General features: G+C 40.1%; 2 protein-coding genes across 3 annotated transcripts; both read left to right on the top strand.

Moving 5' to 3' along the window:
* Positions 1 to 16,297: 16,297 nt before the first annotated feature.
* LOC131145590 (gibberellin-regulated protein 3-like) lies at positions 16,298 to 17,809 on the top strand. Of its 2 annotated transcripts, none has more exons than XM_058094759.1 (4): positions 16,298 to 16,621; positions 16,773 to 16,841; positions 17,125 to 17,173; positions 17,424 to 17,809. In XM_058094759.1, the coding sequence occupies exons 1-4, from the start codon at positions 16,568 to 16,570 to the stop codon at positions 17,606 to 17,608; spliced, it is 357 nt and encodes a 118-aa protein (XP_057950742.1). In that variant the 5' UTR covers positions 16,298 to 16,567; the 3' UTR covers positions 17,609 to 17,809. The 2 variants fall into 2 exon arrangements, with proteins under 2 accessions (XP_057950742.1, XP_057950743.1); XM_058094760.1 differs by having other exon boundaries at positions 16,350 to 16,621; positions 17,131 to 17,173.
* Positions 17,810 to 17,974: 165 nt separating this feature from the next.
* On the top strand, positions 17,975 to 20,066 carry LOC131145589 (UDP-glycosyltransferase 74B1-like). The gene is made up of 2 exons (XM_058094758.1): positions 17,975 to 18,742; positions 19,251 to 20,066. The coding sequence occupies exons 1-2, from the start codon at positions 18,101 to 18,103 to the stop codon at positions 19,977 to 19,979; spliced, it is 1,371 nt and encodes a 456-aa protein (XP_057950741.1). The 5' UTR covers positions 17,975 to 18,100; the 3' UTR covers positions 19,980 to 20,066.
* Positions 20,067 to 20,306: the final 240 nt, after the last annotated feature.

Genomic DNA, 20,306 nt, shown 5'->3' with positions numbered 1-20,306 from the left:
AAATCGAGCCTTACCTTAATTTTTTTTCGAAACCCGAAAATCTCTGAATCGAGATTCTGATCCATAGAAGTTGTAGAGAATCCTTCCACGATCCTCATAGTAACTTCCATTTTCTGATTCCGTCAACGATTGGTGAAGAATTCTAGAGAGAAGGAGTAGGGAGAGGTTTAGAGAGAGAGAGAGAGAGAGAGATAGATTTTCTTAATGAAGAAGTAATGATTCCTTTTATAGCCCTTTGACCTGGGGGAATTCGTTGACGAAATGGTGCCTATGTCAATGAATTTTTCACTAGCTTCGTTAGTGAATCGGTGGCCTCGTCGACGAATCTGAGATCACCTGTTTGTCCCGACACCCCTCGGCTTCTCCTCGTCGACGAGTCTCTGAATTTCATCGACGAGAAGAACAAAGGCTTCATCGATGAAATTCGGCTTCGTTGACGAACCTGCTCTGTTACCAAAATGTCCCTCTCTTTAGAATTTAAATTCCTTTATCACAGTTCGGGTTCTTACAACTTCCTTACTAAGAAACTTCAATCTTATCTCTCTCTCTCTAGATTTCTCTCTACACTCCTTCTCTCTAGATTTTTTCGCCGATCGTTGCTGTAATCGGAGATCTGAAGTTACCACGAGGATCGTGGAAGGATTCTCTACAATTTCTATGGATCGGAATCTCGTTTAAGAGATTTTTGGGTTTTGGCGAAAAATTGAGGTAAAGCTCGGTTTTTTATTCTGATTCGATAGATTTGTAGGTAACTATCTTGTGAACATATTCTGTACTGTGATTTGTAGGTTTTGGAACTCGGTTCGTTGTTTGGGGACCTTGGAGTTTGGGATTTTCTTTTCTGGGAAAAGGTAAGGGGAACTAAGTTTATATCGGTTATTTTTGAAATCGGACTTGGTGGAACTGTGGTTCACGGTCCTGTGTGTGTTTCGGATACTCATTTGGGGGAATCTAATGGGGGAAAACTATGGGTTTTTCATTATTACAGTTTTGGGAAAAAAGGGGCGACGGGCTGCATCCCTAGTTTTGTTGAAAACTGAGGGTATATGTTGATTTATACTATGATATTGGGATGGTCGTGCCTTAACTTATTTAAACTGTATTTTTTTTGGAAAAAACATGATTTAGATTACCAAATGGGTGTGGTTTGTTTGTTTATAAGAGCATGCATGTGTGTGTGATATGTTGAAATGCTAGTAGAAACGCGGTTTCGAAATTGTTCCAGGTACTGAGAGTGTCCGACTCTATATCCAAGGGCCTGTATTTTATCGCCTGCCATGTGGGTAAGAGTGTCTGGCTCTATATTCGAGAGCGTGAGCCTATTCCGGCAGATCAAGCCGAAGGGTGTGGATCCCCCAGTTATGCGCTGGTACAATGCCATGGGAGTCGAGGACTAGCCATGTGCCGGTGGCGCCGTGTTCACGGGTTGGCTATGGGCCAATGCCGTATGTCACGGACCGACTTTGGGCCGAAGGGGGTGAGGACACCAGGATTACTGATCATGTGTATGTGTATGGGTATGCACTGTGGAAATTAGTACTGGAATGCATTTAACTGCGTGTATGTTGTATCATGATAACACTCAAATGCCACACACCGATATAACTTGTGTTCTTCCTTATTGATAGGTGTCTCACCCCTGCTGTACGTACATTTTTTTACAGGTCCTTCGAGTAACCGAAACTAGCGTCCTAGTGTAGGGAGCATAGTGGCTGGTGTACTGCGCTTAATGCTTGGGTAAGTGCTAGGACTGTATTTTTAGTGGGTTTCCATTTTGAGATGTGTTTGGACACCCGTTTGTACGTTTTGATAGAGCCATGTTCTGTTTTTGTATAAACTCTGGTAATGTACTACATATGTGTATATAGATGAACTTCTTCCACTGCATATATGTTTGTGATTGGATGTGTTTACGGTGCCTGGGAACCCCACGGGGTCAGACCCTCATCCATTGTACTGTATCTTTGGATGTTAAATCAGATACAGGGACTGGATGTTAAATCAGATACAGGGACATGTTAGTTACATTTTCACCCTTAGGTCCCATTTTGGGGTTCAGGGCATGACAACTTGGTATCAGAGCCAACCAGGTTACTAGATCTTGTAGACTTGGTTAGGCTTAGTTATGAGTACATACCGGAGTATAGGATGTGGATATGGGTAGAGTTGGTTGAGGGTTGCTTGTTTGCTAGACCGAGATTTATCGATGATATTCCGTGTTTTTCCTGGGATGACGATTCCAGTAAAAGTAGGGTAGATCATTGATAACTTTCGTGTTGGTGTGATAGGACAGACCTAGACCTGGCAGGGAGTAGTTAACACGGTTAGTGTAGATCATTGTGTTAACTATATGTGTTGTAGGGATACTAATAGATTCCTATTGTGTTGTAGAATGGAGCCCAAGGATAATAACCTAGAAAATGGCTCCGAGTAGACTGCGAGTGATGAGTCTCCTTCTGTGCCTCAAGGTTTGATGAGGCAGGTGTTACGAGAGATCGGGGAGAGTGTGAGGAGACGTGAGCGCTCTCCTACTGCTACGTGGCGCACCATTGAGAGGTTCACATGCATACATCCTCTGACATTCTCTAGAGGACCTGACTCGATGATAGCAGAGGATTGGGTGGAGAAGACTGAGAGGATCTTGGAGGTCCAGAACTGCATGGATAGGCAGCGAGTCCTTTATGCTACCTTCCAGCTATCTGGGGAGGTGGGTCGACGGTGGACTGCGGTGAGTCTGCTGGAGAAGCAGAGCGGTGTTTCTGATGAAATGACGTGGAGCCTTTTCAAGGAGGTGTTCCTTGATAGATACTTCCCAGCTTTAGTACGTGATGCGAAGGTAGATGAGTTTTTTGCTTTGACTCAGGGGAGTATGACAGTGCAGGGGTATACAGCTTGGTCCCGCTTTGCACCATGTATGATCTCGAGCGAGTATGAGAAGATTCGGAGGTTCGAGAAGGGTTTGAGGAAGGATATCCGTAGACTGGTTGTAGAGACCTGAACATTCATAAATTGGGTTCGTCGACGAAGGATCGCATTCGTCGAAAAATTTCTTGAAAGCCTCGTCAATGAAATTCAGAGCCTCGTCGACGAGAAAATGCCGAGAGGTTCTGGGGGTTCTCGGGAAATCCTCGTCGACAAAATTCAGGGCCTTATCGACGAATAATGTGGTGTATTCGTCGATGAAGACGCTGCCTCGTCGACGAAGTGGACCGGGTCAAAGGCCCTATAAATATCCTATTTTGTTGCTTAGGGGCTAAGACTTCACCAAAAAGCTCTCTCTCTCTCTCTCTCTCTCTCTCTCTCTCTCTCTCTCTCTCTCTCTCTCTCTCTCTCTCTCTAAGCTTCGAATCTCTCTTTCTCTAGGATTCTTCCTCGTTCATCGTCCATTTCCAAAAATGAAGGATGCTGCGTGGATCACAAGAGAAAAATCAACACTTTTAGTGGATCAGATCGTCGTTTTGGAAAGTTTTGATTTTCCCAAAAATCGAGGTAGGAATATGATCCTAGTTTTGATTGGATATTTGGATAGCAGTAGAAAACATAGTAAGATTATGTTTTGTGGTTTTAGGTTTTCGGGATCTCGGGTTATCGATTTGGACCGGTTCCGAACGAAATTTCATTTCGAGTTTAAGGTAAGGGGAATTTGATTACAACGGCTTTTTTTGGAAAAACTAAATCGCTAAAAATCTAGTTTATGTTATTATGTATGATTTAACTGCTTATTTGTGAAATTCTACAGAGTAGAAATGTCGGTTTGTCGATTTTTACAATTTTTGGTAAAAATGAGGATTTCGACGTGTGATCTCCAAATTTTACAAACATTGTTTATTTGTGTTTATACTATAGTAGGAGAGGCTCAAATCCTTTATTTATTCAGTTAAACTATGTATATTGAATTTCTATCATTTAGCGGGTTTTTGTATCAAACTTGTGTGATATATGTTGATATGAGAATGAATGGATTTTCTATACTATTGATATAGAATATGGGAACGAAGTTCCAAATTTGTTATACTGAAAATGTGATTAAACAGAGGCTAGTGATACACCGAGCCGCATCAGTAAACAAAGAGGGGTAAACTGAGTGGAAAGACGTCGATTTGAACCCAATGCTATTATGTGAATTTGTGAAAAATACTGGAATTGTGCAGGTTATCATATTTGTATAAATTGAATTTATGATACACGGAACTACAACTTGAGAGTCCCGAGAGGGTTGAAAAATACTTTCTTTGCAGGGTGAAATGAAACCATTGTTATATAATATGACACAATATCGTAGCTAGATGTACACGTGCAACCACACATATTAAACGATGTGGGTACTAAGATGGTCGGCTAGCAGGGTGAAACCATTGGCTGATATTGGGCCAATGGGGGCAGTCGGATCATATGTAGGTACTCGGTAGTGTCTGCACGAACAAGGCATTGGACGAGTACCAGTGCACAACTCAAGCCACTGGGTAAAACTGGTTATAGGGATATTTTGCTGTTGGTCATCTGATAAATCATTAAATGGTTGAAAGACAGATGTGAGAATTTTGTAATATGAATAATGATATACCTGATGCAATACTGCATTGGAAATATTTGATTTATATTCTGGATGTTGAATGAAAATATGCATGTATGTAGTCACACACTGTTGTAACTCTTTCTTCCTTACTGAGAGGAGTCTCACCCTATTTTACAACCTTATTTTCAGGTCCATTCGTACATCGGTCCTAATAGATAAAGTGATTGGGAAGGTTATTTTGGTTAGCTTACGTAAGCATCTAAATCTTGTATTAAACTTGATGAAAGTCCTTTTTGAAGGTTTGTAATATGATGATTGTTCTAAGTCCGAATTTATGTAAATTATAGATGTATTAGGGAACTCTGGTATAAGGCTAGTAGAAATCCCAATGGATGTTTATATTTTTCCGCAACATTTACATCATGATTATGTATGTTTTACACCCTTATGTCCCTATTAAGGGCGGCTTGTTTCCATATTTTGAACAGGTATAGGTATTATGTATGTATGAGTGACACCTGGGTCCGTGTAAAGGGCTGGGACGTTACACTAGTGGGTATGCTTCAGATCCGTGAGTTCTTAGTATTGGTGGACAAAGCCACTGCAATTGAGACTGGTATCCGAGAGGACGAGGTGAATCGGGAATCGAGGAAGAGGACAGTACCTTCTGGTTCTTAGACAGGATCTCATTAGGGATCGTGGAAGAAGAGGAGCAAGGGCTCGGGTTATGGTCAAAATACCGAGTGCTAGGATTCTCAGGGGAGCCAGACTAGTGGTCGTTGTACCAGATGTCACAGGTGGCACGAGGGTGAGTACTGGTCATTTGGGGGTAACTGCTACAACTGTGGCCGATCAGGCCACATGTTTCGTGATTGTCATGCACCGAAGCGAAATGCGCCAACATTTAGTGGGGACTGAAGGAGCAATCAGTTACCTCGGGGAACCATTCAGGCGAATACAGCTCCGGCTAGAGTATATTCCCTTACTCTAGCGAACGTTGAGCAAGCAGGTAATGTGGTGACAGGTACCTTATTATTGCTTTCAAATAAAGCTTCTGTTTTGTTTGATTCAGGTGCAACCCATTCCTTTGTGTCTGTGAATTTTTTGGGATGGTGTGGGGTTGAGACTCGAGACATGAATGAGATGTTATCTGTTACTACGCCATCTGGGAGTGTAACTTTCTGTAGGAAGATGTTTGTAGACTGCCCAGTGGAAATTCAGGGAAAGTTGCTACCAGAAAATCTTATTGTATATGACATGTCGGGGTTTGATGTCATTCTGGGGATGGATTGGTTGTTCTCCAGTTATGCTGTGATCAACTGTTGTAAAAAGGTGGTAGTTTTCAGACCTCTTGGGGAGCAGGAGTACAAAATCGTGGGATTTTGTGTGCGTTCAGTGGCTCAGATTCTATCGGCATTACATGTGAGGAGGCTACTCTTGGACGGATGTCAGGGGCACCTAGTTTGTATAAAGGAACCACTGCGGGATGAGTTGAGACTCAAGGACATTCGGGTAGTCAGTAAATTCCTAGATGTGTTTCTAGATGATTTACCTGGTTTACCTCCGGATCATGAGGTGGAGTTTGCGATAGAGTTGCTGCCCGGTAAGGCACCGATCTCTAAAGCTCCGTATCGGATGGCTCTAGTAGAACTTCGGGAGTTGAAGGAGTAGTTGTAGGAATTACTAGACAAGGGATTCATTCGACCTAGTGTTTCGCCCTAGGAGGTCTAGTATTATTTGTGAAGAGGAAGGACGGGTCAATGAGGATGTGCATTGATTACCATGAGATTAACAAAGTAACTGTGAAAAATCGCTATCCTTTACCTCGTATAGATGATCTCTTTGACCAGTTGCAAGGAACGCGGGTCTTTCGAAGATCGACTTGTGGTCAGGATATCATCAGGTGAGGGTTAGAGCGGAGGATGTAGCGAAGACTGCTTTCTGGACCAAATATGGCCACTATGAGTTCTTAGTCATGCCATTTGGGTTGACGAATGCTCCGGCGGTGTTCATGGATATGATGAACAGGGTTTTCCATGAGTACCTAGATCGGTTCGTGGTGTTCATTAACGACATTCTGGTATACTCGAGGAGTACGGAAGAGCGCGTGGAACATTTGAGGTTAGTGTTACAGATTCTGTGGGAGAAGAAGTTGTATGCTAAATTGAAGAAGTGTGAATTCTGGTTGAGTCAGATTGCGTTCTTAGGCTATGTGGTTACTAGGGATGGTATATCAGTTGATCTTAGCAAGATTGAAGCTATGGTCGACTGTGTAAGGCCAAAGAATGTGTAGGAGGTTTGGAATTTTCTAGGACTGGCGGGTTACTATCGTCAGTTCGTAGAAGGTTTCTTTAAACTGTCTGGACCTCTGACTCTATTGACCAGGAAGGGAGTGCAGTTTGAGTGGACCAGTGATTGTGAGAAGTGCTTTCAAGAGTTGAAGCACCGGCTGGTTACTACTCCAGTGTTGACCATTCCTTCGAGGGATGGTGGGTTTGTGATTTATAGCAACGCGTCTCTGAAGGGTTTGGGATGTGTGCTTATACAGCAGGGTAAGGTAGTGGCATATGCTTCTCGGCAATTGAAAGAGTATGAGAAGAATTACCCTACGCATGATCTTGAATTGGCTGCTGTTGTGCACGCATTGAAGATCTGGCGACACTATCTATACGGGGTGTAGTGTGAGATCTTCACTGATCATAAGAGTCTCAGGTATTTCTTCACGCAGAAGGAGTTGAACATGAGGCAGAGACGGTGGCTTGAATTGATTAAAGACTACGATTGCACGATCAGTTATCACCCGGGGAAGGCTAATGTGGTGGTTGATGCGTTGAGTCAGAAGTTAGGGCCTACGACTATATCTGCGGTTGTAACTCAGTGTCACATCAGACGGGATTTGAAAAGCTCGGGTATAGAGTTTGTGGTTGGTGATCATCAGGCTTACCTTGCTGGTTTGGTTGTCCAACCGACCTTGTTTGAGCGTATAAAAGCCGCGTAGGCTAGTGATGTAAAGTTGGCAGAGGTTAGGGAAAAGGTACAACAGAGACTGACTACAGAGTTTAACATCTCTAAGGGAAGTGTGTTGAGGTTTGGGACCAGACTGTGTGTTCCAAACGATGATGAGATCAGAAGGATGATTCTAAAGGAGGCGCATCGTTCTATGTTGACGGTACATCCTGGTAGTATGAAGATGTATCAGGACTTGCGCGAGACCTTTTGGTGGTTTGGTATAAAGAGGCAGATTGCTCAGTTCATGGAGCAGTGTCTGACATGTCAATAGGTGAAAGCTGAACATTAGAGGCCGGCAGGGCCGTTGCAACCTTTGCCTATTCTAATGTGGAAATGAGAGCATATTTCCATGTATTTTGTGACCGGATTGTCGCCAGCGCTTCACGAGCAGAATGCTATTTTGGTGATCGTGGATAGATTGACGAAATCTGCTCATTTCATACTGATGAAAGTTGGCTATCCTTTGAGTAGGTTAGCAGATTTGTATGTGCATAAGATTATGAGAATGCACAGGGTACCGGTATCCATAGTATCGGATCAGGATCCAAGGTTTACTTCTCGATTCTAGATGAGCTTGCAGGAGGCATTGGGGACGAAGCTTACTTTCAATACAATGTTCCACCCCCAGACTGATGGATAGTCGGAGAGGACGATACATATATTGGAAGATATGTTGCGAGCTTGTGTGTTAGACTTCGGTGGTAGCTGGATACAGTTTATGCCACTTGTAGAGTTCACTTATAATAACAGCTTCCAGTCTAGTATCGGGATGACACCGTTTGAGGCTTTGTATGGTCGGAGGTGTTGATCTCTCTTGTGTTGGGATAAGGTTGGTGAACGTTAGGTGTTAGGACCTGAACTCGTGCAGCAGGCATCTGAGAAGGTGGCTTTGATCCGGGAGAGGATTAGATCAGCTCAGAGTCAGCAGAAGAGTTATGCAGATGTTCGCCTCCATGAGTTAGAGTTCAAAGTGGGAGGTAAGGTATTTTTGCGTATCGCTCCGATGAAAGGGGTGATGAGATTTGGGAGGAAGGGCAAGTTGAGCCTAAGGTTTGTTGAACCATTCGAGGTGCTTGAGCGAGTGGGTTCGGTAGCCTACAAAGTTGCATTACCTACAGCACTTTCGAGGGTTCATGATGTGTTTCACATATCCATGTTGAGAAGGTACGTGTTGGATCCTTCACACGTTATTAGTTACGATGAGTTAGAAATTTGGGATGCTTTAGCGTATGAGGAGATACCTGTTCAGGTTCTGAACCGTAAAATTCAGAAGTTTCGTACCAAAGAGATACTGTTAGTGAAGGTATTGTGGCGAAACCACGAGGTTGAGGAAGCTTATTGGGAACTGGAAACGGAAATACGCCGGAAGTATCCACAGTTGTTTTGAGCATTTGTACATGATCCTACTATGGGTTGGGATAGGTGGTTTGTGATGACCCAAAACTATATACATGATTAAAGCACAATAATAATAAAATAATAAAAATGGTCATTGAGTTAATATTAATACAGAAGTGTTTTTCTGTAGGATCCTTGATTCCATGTTTGATGCCTAAGAAAGACCTTGTCTAAGCGAGTGCTCAGACACCATTGCGACTTAGTCGCTCCTTGGAGGTCGGCCTGGTCAAAATGGAATTTCATAGGATAAATAGGATAGACACTGTTTATACACGTAAATAAGTATAAATACATAAAATGGTGTTTTGACAGACATAATTTGTAAAAATACATATTAAGATGATAATAATATAGGCATCATATGTGGGGCCCACAAGACTATGTGGGGTCCACATGAGTCCCGGAGCCATAAGACACTGTTTATATACGTAAATAAATACATAAAATAATGTTTTGACTGATATAATTTGTAGAAATATATGATAAAATAATAATAATATAGGTATCCTATGCAGGACCCACAAGACTGTGTGGGGCCCACATAAGTCCCGAAGCCATATGGAGGTTTACACGAGTCTTAAAGCTATGTAGGATGCATAAAATCGTATAAGAGTTATTCGAGTTACGTAGGATCCATTCGGGTCTCGAAGTTGTGTGGGGCCCACAAGACCATGTGGGGCCCACATGAGTTTTCAAAATTCAAATTTAATTCTTGTTCAAAAATAAATAAATACTAAAAATAGTTTAAAAGTAAAAACAATGATAATAATGATTAAGAAAAATAATAAAATAATTAATTAACTAATTGACTAATTAATTAGGTAAGTGATTAATTAAAAATTTATTTAATGGGAATGGTGACAAGCACTCCCACATGACCTCCATCCCCATCCCATACTCAACCCATACCTTGCCCATCCCTTGCCCATTCTTTAATTTTAAAAAAATTATAATTTCACCCATCTCCCCACACTTTTATAAAATTTATTTCTTCCCCAAAATTTTCCTATAAATAGAGAGCTCTCAACCTTCATTTTTCACAACAATTTTCCAAAGAAGAGAAGGATTAGTGAGTGAAAGAATTTGTAGTGGAGAGAGAATCTTTGAATAAGTTCTCACTCACCCACTCTTTCCGATTTCATTTCTTAAAGATAGTTATTATGTTCGTAGCACGTGGTAAAAGAAGAAGGTAAGTAAATTTTGATTATGTTAGTTTCTTTTTTTATTCATACCTGAGTTTATTTTATGAGTAAATTTCAATTATGTTAATTAGTTCCACAAAATTTCCATGAGTTTATTTTTACGCATATTTAATTATACTAGTTCTATCTTTAATATACTTGCATCTATTTTTGGGTTAAGAAATGTTTTAATCCCCTCGGGTAAATTTTCAGCATTTCTTTCTATTCAAAAATAAAATTATATATATTTTTAACACAAAAATTGTGTGGCATGAGTTTATTTCTAAGTTGCATTTTTTTTTATGAAAATATGAGTAAAGATGAAATTTTTATGATATTATTTTAAATTGCATAAATTATAATAAGATGATTTTAAAACCCCTTATGGCAACGAAAGTTCAAAGTTACAGATGCTCAGTACTGCAACTTAAAGTTTATACGGATCAGAGTGCACCCACACTGTTTACAGAGTGGTTATTTATGTTAGTGGATTTCTCCTGAGTGCACACCTAGTTCCGGACCAGGACTTAATAAGGAAAATTTCACTTAAAGTTTACGTACGTTGATTTAGTTTGGTCGGCCAACCAGCTAAGTCCAGTCTTCGGACCGCACAACTTAGTTATGGGGGTAAACATGACTTACGGCAAACAGGCCTAAAGGTGGTTTTTACAATATATGTTTATACATATTACGTGTACAAAGTTACTGATGATTTGAAGGAAAAGTATAAGTTTACATGAAAATGATCATTTTAGTGTTTAAATGACGATCTAAAGAAAACGTATAAGGAAAAGTATATGTATATTTATCATTAAATATTTATACAGTTTTAAAGTTAAAAGTTTAATTTAACAGTTATAGTATATAATTATAAAATTTTACTGTTATAATTGATGAAAAAAGTTTTATGCAGAAATTTTTAAATTTATATTTATTCTAAAAGAAATTTTGAAGTTATAGTATTAAATATTGTTTTACGAATTTTTTTTAAAAAATCTCATTTTGACCACACACTAATAATAATCTTATATACTTACTGAGCGTCGTCTCACTCCAATCATATTTTTATTTTAGATAACTTGAAGAGCATGTTGGAAATCAGGCTTAGCAAGCATGCGGGTGGGGATAGAAAAATAAAGATTTGTTTAGAAATATTAGTATGGTTTCAGATATTCATGTTTGTGTAATTTTTCTTCTTTTGAAATAAATGATTGTAATATGGATAATTAGTGTTCTGATTTAATAACAATTGAGTTTATTTGCTTCCGCTGTAAATCAGTAGTAAAAAAGTTAATATCCCAGGCCCTCGGGGTCGGGGTGTTACATGGTTAGTCATCGGGAGTATGTGTATTGTGAACTCCTGAGATCGTTGTATATGTAACCATGGTATTCCTCCGCCATAAGTAAGGGTATGTATGTGTATGTCTATGATGGGACTACGTTGTAGTCGTCGCCAATTTTTCTCAAGAGTGGTATATATGTGTTTGATTATATGTATGAGTCTGTGAATGAGAGATGGCAAATTTCGAAGACGAAATTTTTGTAAGGATTGGAGATTGTAAGAACCCGAACCGTGATAACTGGGTTTAAATAAATAAGAGAGGGATAAATTGGGAATTTGGCATGTTTCGTCGACGAAGTCAGATTTGGTCGACAAAGCCTTTGTTCTTTTCGTCGATGAAGTTCAGAGACTCGTCGACGAGGAGAAGTTGAGGAGTCTCGAAAAAACCAGGGATCTCAAACTCATCAACGAGGCCACTAATTCGTCGACGAAGTATGGAAGATTCGTCGATGAAGGCACCATTTCGTTGACGAGTTGGGTGGGGTCAAATGGCTATAAATAGGATTTTTCATTACTTCCTCACTAAGAAACTTCAACCTTATCTCTCTCTCTCTCTAGAACTCTATCTACACTCCTTCTTTTTAGATTTCTTCGCCAATCGTTGCTGGAATCGGAGATCTGAAGTTACCACAAGGATCGTGGAAGGATTCTCTACAATTTCTATAGATCAGAATCTCGTTTCGGAGATTTTTGGGTTTTGGCAAAAAATCGAGGTAAGGCTCGGTTTTTAATTCTGATCCAATAGCTTTTTAAGTAACTGTCTTGTGAACATATTCTGTATTGTGATTTGTAGGTTTTGGAACTCGGTTCGCTATTTAGGGACATTGGAGTTCGGGATTTGCTTTTCAGGGAAAAGGTAAGGGGAACTGTGTTTATATCGGTTATTTTTGAAATCAGACTAGGTGGAACTGTGGTTCATGGTCTTGTGTGTGTTTTGGCTACTCATTTGGGGGAATCTAACGGGGGAAAACTAATGGTTTTTTATTATTACAGTTTTGGGAAAAAAAGGGGTGACGAGCTGCATCCCTGGTTTTGTTAAAAATCAAGGGTATATGTTGATTTATACTATGATATTAGGATGGTCGTGCCTTGACTTGTTTAAACTATATTTTTTTAGAAAAACCAAGATTTAGATTACCAAATGGGTGTGGTTTGTTTGGTTATATGAGCATGCATGTGTGTGTGATATGTTGAAATGCTAGTAAGAACGCGGTTCCGAAATTGTTCCAGGTACTGAGAGTGTCCGAATCTATATCTGAGGGCCTGTATTTTACCGCCTGCCATATGGGCAAGAGTGTCCGACTCTATATCTGAGGGCGTGAGCCTATTCCGATAGATCAGGCCAAAGGGTGTGGATCCACCAGTTATGCGCCAGTACGATGCCATGGGAGTTGGGGACTAGCCATATATCGGTGGCGTTGTGTTCGCAGGTTGGCTACAGGCCAACGCCATATGTCGCGGGCCGGCTTCGGGCGAAGGGTGTGACGACACCAGGATTACTGATCATGTGTATGTGTATGGGTGCGTGTATGCACTGTGGAAATTAGTATTGGAATGCATTTAACTGCGCGTATGTTGTATCATGATAACACTCAAATGCCACACACTGATATAACATGTGTTCTTCCTTACTGAGAGGTGTCTCATCCCTGCTGTACGTACATTTTTTTATAGGTCCTTCGAGTAACCGGAACTAGCGTCCTGGTGTAGGGAGCGTAGTGGCCGATGTACTGTGTTTAGTGCTTGGGTAAGTGCTAGAACTGTATTTTTGGTGGGTTGTCATTTTGAGATGTGTTTAGGCACCCATTTGTACATTTTGATAGAACCATGTTCTGTTCTCGTATAGACTCTGGTATGGTACTGCACATGTATATATAGATGACCTTCTTCCGCTGCGTATATGTTTGTGATTGGATGTGTTTAAGGTGCCTGGGAACCCCACGGGGTCGGATCCTCATCCATTGTACTGTATCTTTGGATGTTCAATCAGATACAGGGACATGTTAGTTACATTTTCACCCTTGGGTCCCATTTCGGGGTTCGAGGCGTGACATGAGATGTCCGGTGAACAGGGCGTACCAAGCAAGAGCAGCAGGAGACTGGGAGGCCGAGAGAGGTCCGTGGGAGCAAGAGGGGAAGACTGGGAGGCTGAGAGATGTTTGTGGGAGCAGGAGGGGGAGACTAGGAGGATGAGAGAGGTCCGCAGGAGCAGGAGGGGAAGACTGGGAGGCCGAGAGAGGTTCGCGGGAGTAGGAGGGGAAGAGGACGAGCCAGCTGGGGAGTAGGAGAGGAAAGTGTGGGAAAATATCCTGCGGAAAGGAATAAAGGTTTTTGAGCATTAGTGACAGTTTCAAAACCGTCACTACTACTCTCTGTTTAATTTTTTAAAAATAAAATAGCATTAGTGACGGTCCACAATTCGTCACTAATAATTGCCTAGTAGTGACGAATTTAGAAATTCGTCACTAATAAGGAACCAATGGTAACGAATTTATAAATTCGTCACTAATATTCTGAATTTAAATTTTTTTTAAAAAAAAAGACATATTAGTGACGCATCTAAAAATGCATCACTATTGGTCCTTTATTAATAATGAATTTACAACATCGTCATTAATACTTTGAAATTAAATTTTTATTATTTGTTTTAAAAAAAGGAAGTATTAGTGACGACTCTCAAATTCGTCACTAATAAGTGACCAATAGTGACGAATATATAAATTCGCCACTAATACTCTGAATTTAAAATTTTTTTATTTTTTTTAAACAAGAAGTATTAGTCTTCCCAAATCAAAACCGAACCACATTAATTATCCCTGGAGAACCATATATTCAATAGTTCAGTTGCGGTTTTTTCAGTTTTTAACTAATTTTCTAAATATTCAACAATTACTTTTCACAAAACTGGTTGAGAATTTATTAGACATTTTGATTTTGGTCAAGTTTTGGTCTAATTTTCAATTTTTTTCGTAATTTTTAAACAGCCCTATCTAATACTATCCAATTTAATATTACTGCTAAGTCCTTAATGAAAGGTAAATGGGGAGCAAAAGTGGAACATGTGGGTAGGAAAGCAAATTAATGTGCTGACTTTTTGGCAAAGCAACCTTGGACCAACTTTTATGCTACAAAAAGGGTTCTCTTCTCATGTTCCAAAACAACTTTCTCCTTCTTATTATTGTTAATCTATTTTTCTAACAGGTACATTGCATGGACAATAATTTATGATTTTACCTACAATGTTTAAGACACAAGAAAAAGTTATCAAAATTCCTATGAGCCGACCTTAATTTTGGTCTTTTATGCTAAGCAATGTTAACTTTTGCTATTATTATAATATTCAATCCCTAAATTTTTAAAATTTATTCAAGTGATAATTGTTTATCTGTTCGAGGAAAGATGTGCATGAATCAATTTCACCATGAGATAAAAACTAAACTAATCTTCTATAGTTCAGAGTAAAAAAATTGTGAACCAAAATTGAATTAAAACATAATCAAATCTTTAATTTTTGAAAGGAACTCAATACACCCAAAGTTCTTGATTTTTTATTCTTACCATGACCAATAAACAACTCTATATGCCAATAATTCCCATTAAAAAAAATACTAACTAGATTTCTAAAGCTTTCAAAAAAAAAAAAAAATTAAGAGGAATAATTTGTTGACGCTGCTATCACAAATACAATATTATTATCTTGACCTATTAAAAAAGTGTGAAATCCAATACTTATAGGACTTGTATTAAAGCATTTTCGTCACTTGCAACACTTCAATTATTACTGTAATATTTTTATAATTGATGAATTATTCATTTCTTGTGGAGTTGATTCTAATAATTTTTTGGTATGCACAATTGAATTAAAATATAATTTTATAATTATATATATTCAGCCTATAATTTTTATTTTATTGTATTTTCAATTTGTTTCATTTTATGTACCATTCTGTAAAGAGCAAAAGACACTAATAAAATAGGACATTTTGTGAGATTTTAAAAATTTTATTAATTTTTTTCTAAATTTTAAAAATATTACATATTTTTCCTGAGATTTGTTGAAAAGACAAAAATATTATTTAAAATTTTTTTTTTTTACAAAATACAAAGAAAAATTTATATTTTTTTTGGTAAATTTTAAGAAAATTTTTGAAAAATTTAAAATCTTACTCTATCAAACTTTAAGAGAGGTGAATGTCTTTTTTTCTTGAAATAGAATTTCAAAATTTTAAAAGTTTTTTTTTTTTTTTTGGGTCTGGTCTGAAAGCAATACCTCTTCAGGGTATGAGCTGGCTCACACCAACTCTTTATTTTAACATGCCATGCCCCAAAGCAGATGGACCCAAGTACCCTACGCCTTTGTGCCTTCGCTCCTGTCTCTCATTTTTAAATAATTAATATTGATGGTTTCAAAACATAAAAAAAAATTTGTAAAAATATAATTAATTCGAACTTGGCAGCCGCCTGGATGTGCACTGACTCTGCGCATTACTTGTGTTGTCAATGCCCTGTGGACCTTCGGTACCGACCGGTTCTTATCCAAACACAAAGTGTTAGAAGGCAGAAAAAAGTAGTCTATGTGATTTCACTGAAGATTTTTCTTTTGCGTTTGTGTGTGTGTTACATTAATGTAGTACTTTCATTGCATGCCCATCTGGAATCCATCTCCCATTCCCTCCTGAAGGAAGCAAATAAACAATAAAAATTTAAAATCAAAGACAAAAGAAGGCACAAGATACTTCCAAAACAATTGTTTTGCTTCTCTTTTGAAATTTGTCTTCCTTGTTTATAAGAAAAAAAAAAAGAGGAAGGTGAGGATGGGGACATAAGGAATGGGACAGACTGGAAGCAACAGCCCTACAGTGAAAAGGGTTAGGGGGAGGGGGAGGGGGAGGGGGAGCGGCGGTGTTGTAAAATAAGGGAAAGGAAGAGGGGCAGTAATGCGATATGAAATGGAGGGAAAGCAGTATAAAAGGATGCAGAAGACTGGGCAGTCTTCAACACTTCGAAGTTAATTTGAACATCAATCATATTTTTCTCCTCTATCTATCTATCTATCCTTTTATATTAAGCTCTTCAGCTTGACTAGTAGCTACTACCACCACACTGCTGGCAGTGACGGGCATGGCTCCTCGTGTGGTCTTCGGGGTTTTGGTTTTGCTTTTCTTCCTTGCTCAGGTACGCTTACACTCTGGCCCCCCTGCCTGCTGCCTCCATCTACTGCTTTGTGCTTTCCCATTTTTTCTTAAAATTTTTATTTCCGTTTTTTTCAGATAGATATGTAATGTGTTTAGTGAATCATATATATCATGCAATGTGAATGAAGCAGGTGTCATCTGATTTTAACATTGAAGAAGAAGAAGATGATGATCATGAGCTGCCCTCTGTTGTTACCCAGGCATGCATTTATATATACGTATATGTATCTCTTTCTCTCTGCAATTAATATTCATTCCTCATTAATTTAATATGTATGCCGTCCTCCCCCCTGTAATTCCCTTTCTCCCTCTTTTTTTTTTCTAAAAAAAAAAGAAGAAAGAGAAAGAATCATGGGCTTGAGCGGTGACAGTACTTGTTAATTTGGTGGAGCTAATGGTTTCATTAAATGAAATAATAGTGGGAATGGATTAATGATGGTCGTTCTGGTTTTGAATGGGGATATGATACTGATGGATTTGCAGATGCAGGGGATTGTGAAAGCTGCCAATAGAAGGCTGATGCAACAACTAGGTTTGTCTTCTCTTTCTTAATTCACTCACTCTCTTCTCTTCTTTTCTTTTGGTTTCAGAAGGTCCCAAGAGCCCGATGAGAGGGCGAGAGAGCTTATAGCAGGGAGTAGTCCCTCTGCGTCCGGGTTAAGGGGCTTGGGGAAATAATCTGTGGGCTGGAGCTTGTTTGTCTGGTCTGATTAGTCCATCTTAACATTTGACTCATCCGCTCTTAATTTTGACTCTCTTTTTTGGGTCATGCATGTATTTAGATTGCGGGGGACTCTGCAAGATGAGGTGCAGCAAACACTCGAGGCCAAACGTGTGCAACAGGGCGTGTGGTACGTGCTGCTTCAGGTGCAAGTGTGTGCCGCCAGGCACCTCCGGCAACCGCCAAATGTGCGGCACCTGCTACACCGACATGGTCACTCATGGCAACAGGACCAAGTGCCCTTAGACACTAGGCCCGTTGGGCCCTCAAATGGGCCTAAGATTTCCTCTCTATCTTATGCGTGCGTCGATCAAAGTCTCTTACCAACCCACTCCCCCTTTGCGTGTTTGTTTTCTGCTCTAATGGTGTAGCGTGTAATTGTAGTGTGATGTATGGTGGTGTGTAAATTATGTTATGCAGATGTATAAATTGGGCTTTTCGAAATTAGAGCACATTGTCCTTTGTGGTTTGGCCCATTTGATGGATCTTTTTTATATATATATATATTACGTTGCTTCTTGTATTTTCGGGTGATGGCCCAGTACTAAAGCAATAGCTTTGGGCTAGTCTTGGAGTCGCATTTTATTTCTTATGAAACTTTTAGAAGCCCAAAAAACCATTTTAGCTTTGTTCACCCCTGACGTATTTCTCTTCTTATAAGATGCCCCCAATTCATGTCCTGAAAATAATGCATCTTCTTCTAAAGGGGGGAAATAGGGCTAGAAAAGGGCGAAAGAAATGGAGAGCCAGAGGCAGAGGGGCCATGTAGTGGTGCTCACGTATCCTGCTCAGGGTCATATCAACCCCCTCCTCCAGTTTGCCAAACGCTTGGCCTTCAAAGGGCTGAAGGCCACTCTTGCCACCACCCCCTACACCATCAACTCCATCCGTGCAGACACCGTAGGCATCGAAGCCATCTCGGATGGCTTCGACCAAGGCGGCTTCGAGCATGCTCCAAGTGCAGATGACTACTTGGAGTCATTCAAAACTGTTGGATCAAGGACTCTAGCAGAGCTCATATTGAAGTTCAAAGACTCGGCCTCTCCTGTCGACTGCCTCGTATATGATTCGCAGCTTCCATGGGGTCTTGATGTGGCTAAGAAACTCGGCATTCGTGTAGCTGCATTCATTACCGGCTCAGCTGCTCTTTCCTCCATCTTGTGGCATGTTCACTGTGGCGCCTTGACCGTGCCTGTGAATCCAGAGGCCCTGCCAGTGTCGCTGCCCGGCCTTCCTCCGCTTGGCTTTTCTGAACTGCCGACTTCTCTTGTGAATCCTTCAGGCATGGCTGCTTATCTTACACCCTTGATTGAACAGATTTCCACTTTGGATCAACACGAGTGGGTGTTTGCTAACACGTTCGAAGAGTTAGAGAGCGAGGTAACTAACAGTTTTTATGTCTCAATTAAAAGCCACTAGTTATAGGTAAGATCAATTCTGCTTTAAGAACATAGACTGGAAGTCAACCAAGCAACAAACAAAAGTCCAGGGTGTTAATTGAAATGGAAAAATGACACACTGATAGATATGGATTATTGAACCATTAGAAGCAGGAACAATCAAAATTGAGGGTTTAATTGAGCAAGTGGAAAAGCAAAGGAAATGAAGAGTGCTAAAAAATTCGGAGAGGGGGTGTGCAGTAAATTGGATATGATTTCAATTGAATAGGAAAATTCACCGATAGTTTGGAATTGTTCAAAATATCCAGGAATTCATAGATTGAGGTATTGAATTGTACACGATCATATATGCTTTATCAAAGAGGCCTAACTCAAAAAACTTAAAAGAATGTTATAAGCCAAATTGTACTTGTTTCACAATATGTGTCAATTTTTTATTGCATAATTATTCAACACTCGTTCTGCATCTTGCCATGTCTCTTTAAAAGCTAGCGAAGGCGATGTCAAGAATTTGGCGGGTGCTTATGGTCGGTCCGATGTTGCCATCAGCCTACCTAGATCAGCAAATTGAGGGGGATACATGTTACGGGGCCAGCCTCTGGAAGTCAACTGATGATCAGTGCTCCAGATGGCTGGAGACAAAGTCCCCTAATTCGGTGATTTATGTGTCGTTTGGGAGCATGGGAGAAGTTGCAGACAAACAGGTTGACGAAGTTGCCTGGGGATTGAAAGCAAGCAATAAGAACTTCTTATGGGTGGTGAAGGAATCTGAACGTGGCAAGTTGCCCGTGAAGTTTGTAGGCTCAATAGGTGGGATGGGGTTAGTTGTGACATGGTGTGACCAACTGAAGGTGCTAGCCCATCAAGCTGTGGGTTGTTTCATAACGCATTGTGGCTGGAACTCAACACTAGAGGGGTTGAGCCTAGGCGTGCCGATGGTGGGGATGCCACAGCGGGTTGACCAGCCGACTAATGCCAAATTTGTGGAGGTGTGGAATGTTGGAATGAGAGCTAAACGTGATGAAGAGGGAATTGTGAGTAGGGAGGAACTAGAGATGTGCATACGGGAAGTTATGGATGGCGAAAGAAGTGAAGACATCAAAAGGAATGCTTTTAATTGGAGAGAATTGGCTATGAGAGCGGTTAGTACAGGGGGGAGCTCAGACAATATCATTAACAAATTTGTAGAGGTGTTGAGAGAGGGAAGGCAAAACTGACTGTTGTTTGTATTGATGAATCAAGTAGACCGTTTCCTGTGTGAAGCATATAAATAATGCAGCTCTATAGAATGCTTTTCAAGGTTATTTCTTTCATTTAATGGTCAGATGAAACCTAAAATGTAAGGTGAGACTACATGTTACGGTGGCCCCTTCTCCAGACCCTGGATATATAGGAGAGCTTTGTGCACTGATCTGCCCTTTTATGAAATTTAGAAGGTAAATTTCTTTTAAAGGAACTTAAAAAATGATCATAGTAACTATTGTGTTGTTGGTTTGGGGATTCATCTACCCCATGGTATGAACTAGTTGACAGTAGCTTCGAAG

This window comes from Malania oleifera, chromosome 13, assembly GCF_029873635.1.
Source record: "Malania oleifera isolate guangnan ecotype guangnan chromosome 13, ASM2987363v1, whole genome shotgun sequence".
Lineage (NCBI taxonomy): Eukaryota > Viridiplantae > Streptophyta > Magnoliopsida > Santalales > Ximeniaceae > Malania > Malania oleifera.
This window is presented reverse-complemented; position numbering and strand designations above follow the sequence as displayed.

What these genes read in the sequence shown, in the direction of transcription:
- LOC131145589 (XM_058094758.1), top strand. Translation starts at nt 18,101, where the DNA reads ATGGAGAGCCAGAGGCAGAGGGGCCATGTAGTGGTGCTCACGTATCCT. An exon ending in TCGAAGAGTTAGAGAGCGAG is followed by an intron (nt 18,743 to 19,250) that starts GTAACTAACAGT and finishes TCTCTTTAAAAG; the next exon opens with CTAGCGAAGGCGATGTCAAG.
- LOC131145590 (XM_058094759.1), top strand. Translation starts at nt 16,568, where the DNA reads ATGGCTCCTCGTGTGGTCTTCGGGGTTTTGGTTTTGCTTTTCTTCCTT. An exon ending in TGCCCTCTGTTGTTACCCAG is followed by an intron (nt 16,842 to 17,124) that starts GCATGCATTTAT and finishes ATGGATTTGCAG; the next exon opens with ATGCAGGGGATTGTGAAAGC. An exon ending in AAGGCTGATGCAACAACTAG is followed by an intron (nt 17,174 to 17,423) that starts GTTTGTCTTCTC and finishes GCATGTATTTAG; the next exon opens with ATTGCGGGGGACTCTGCAAG.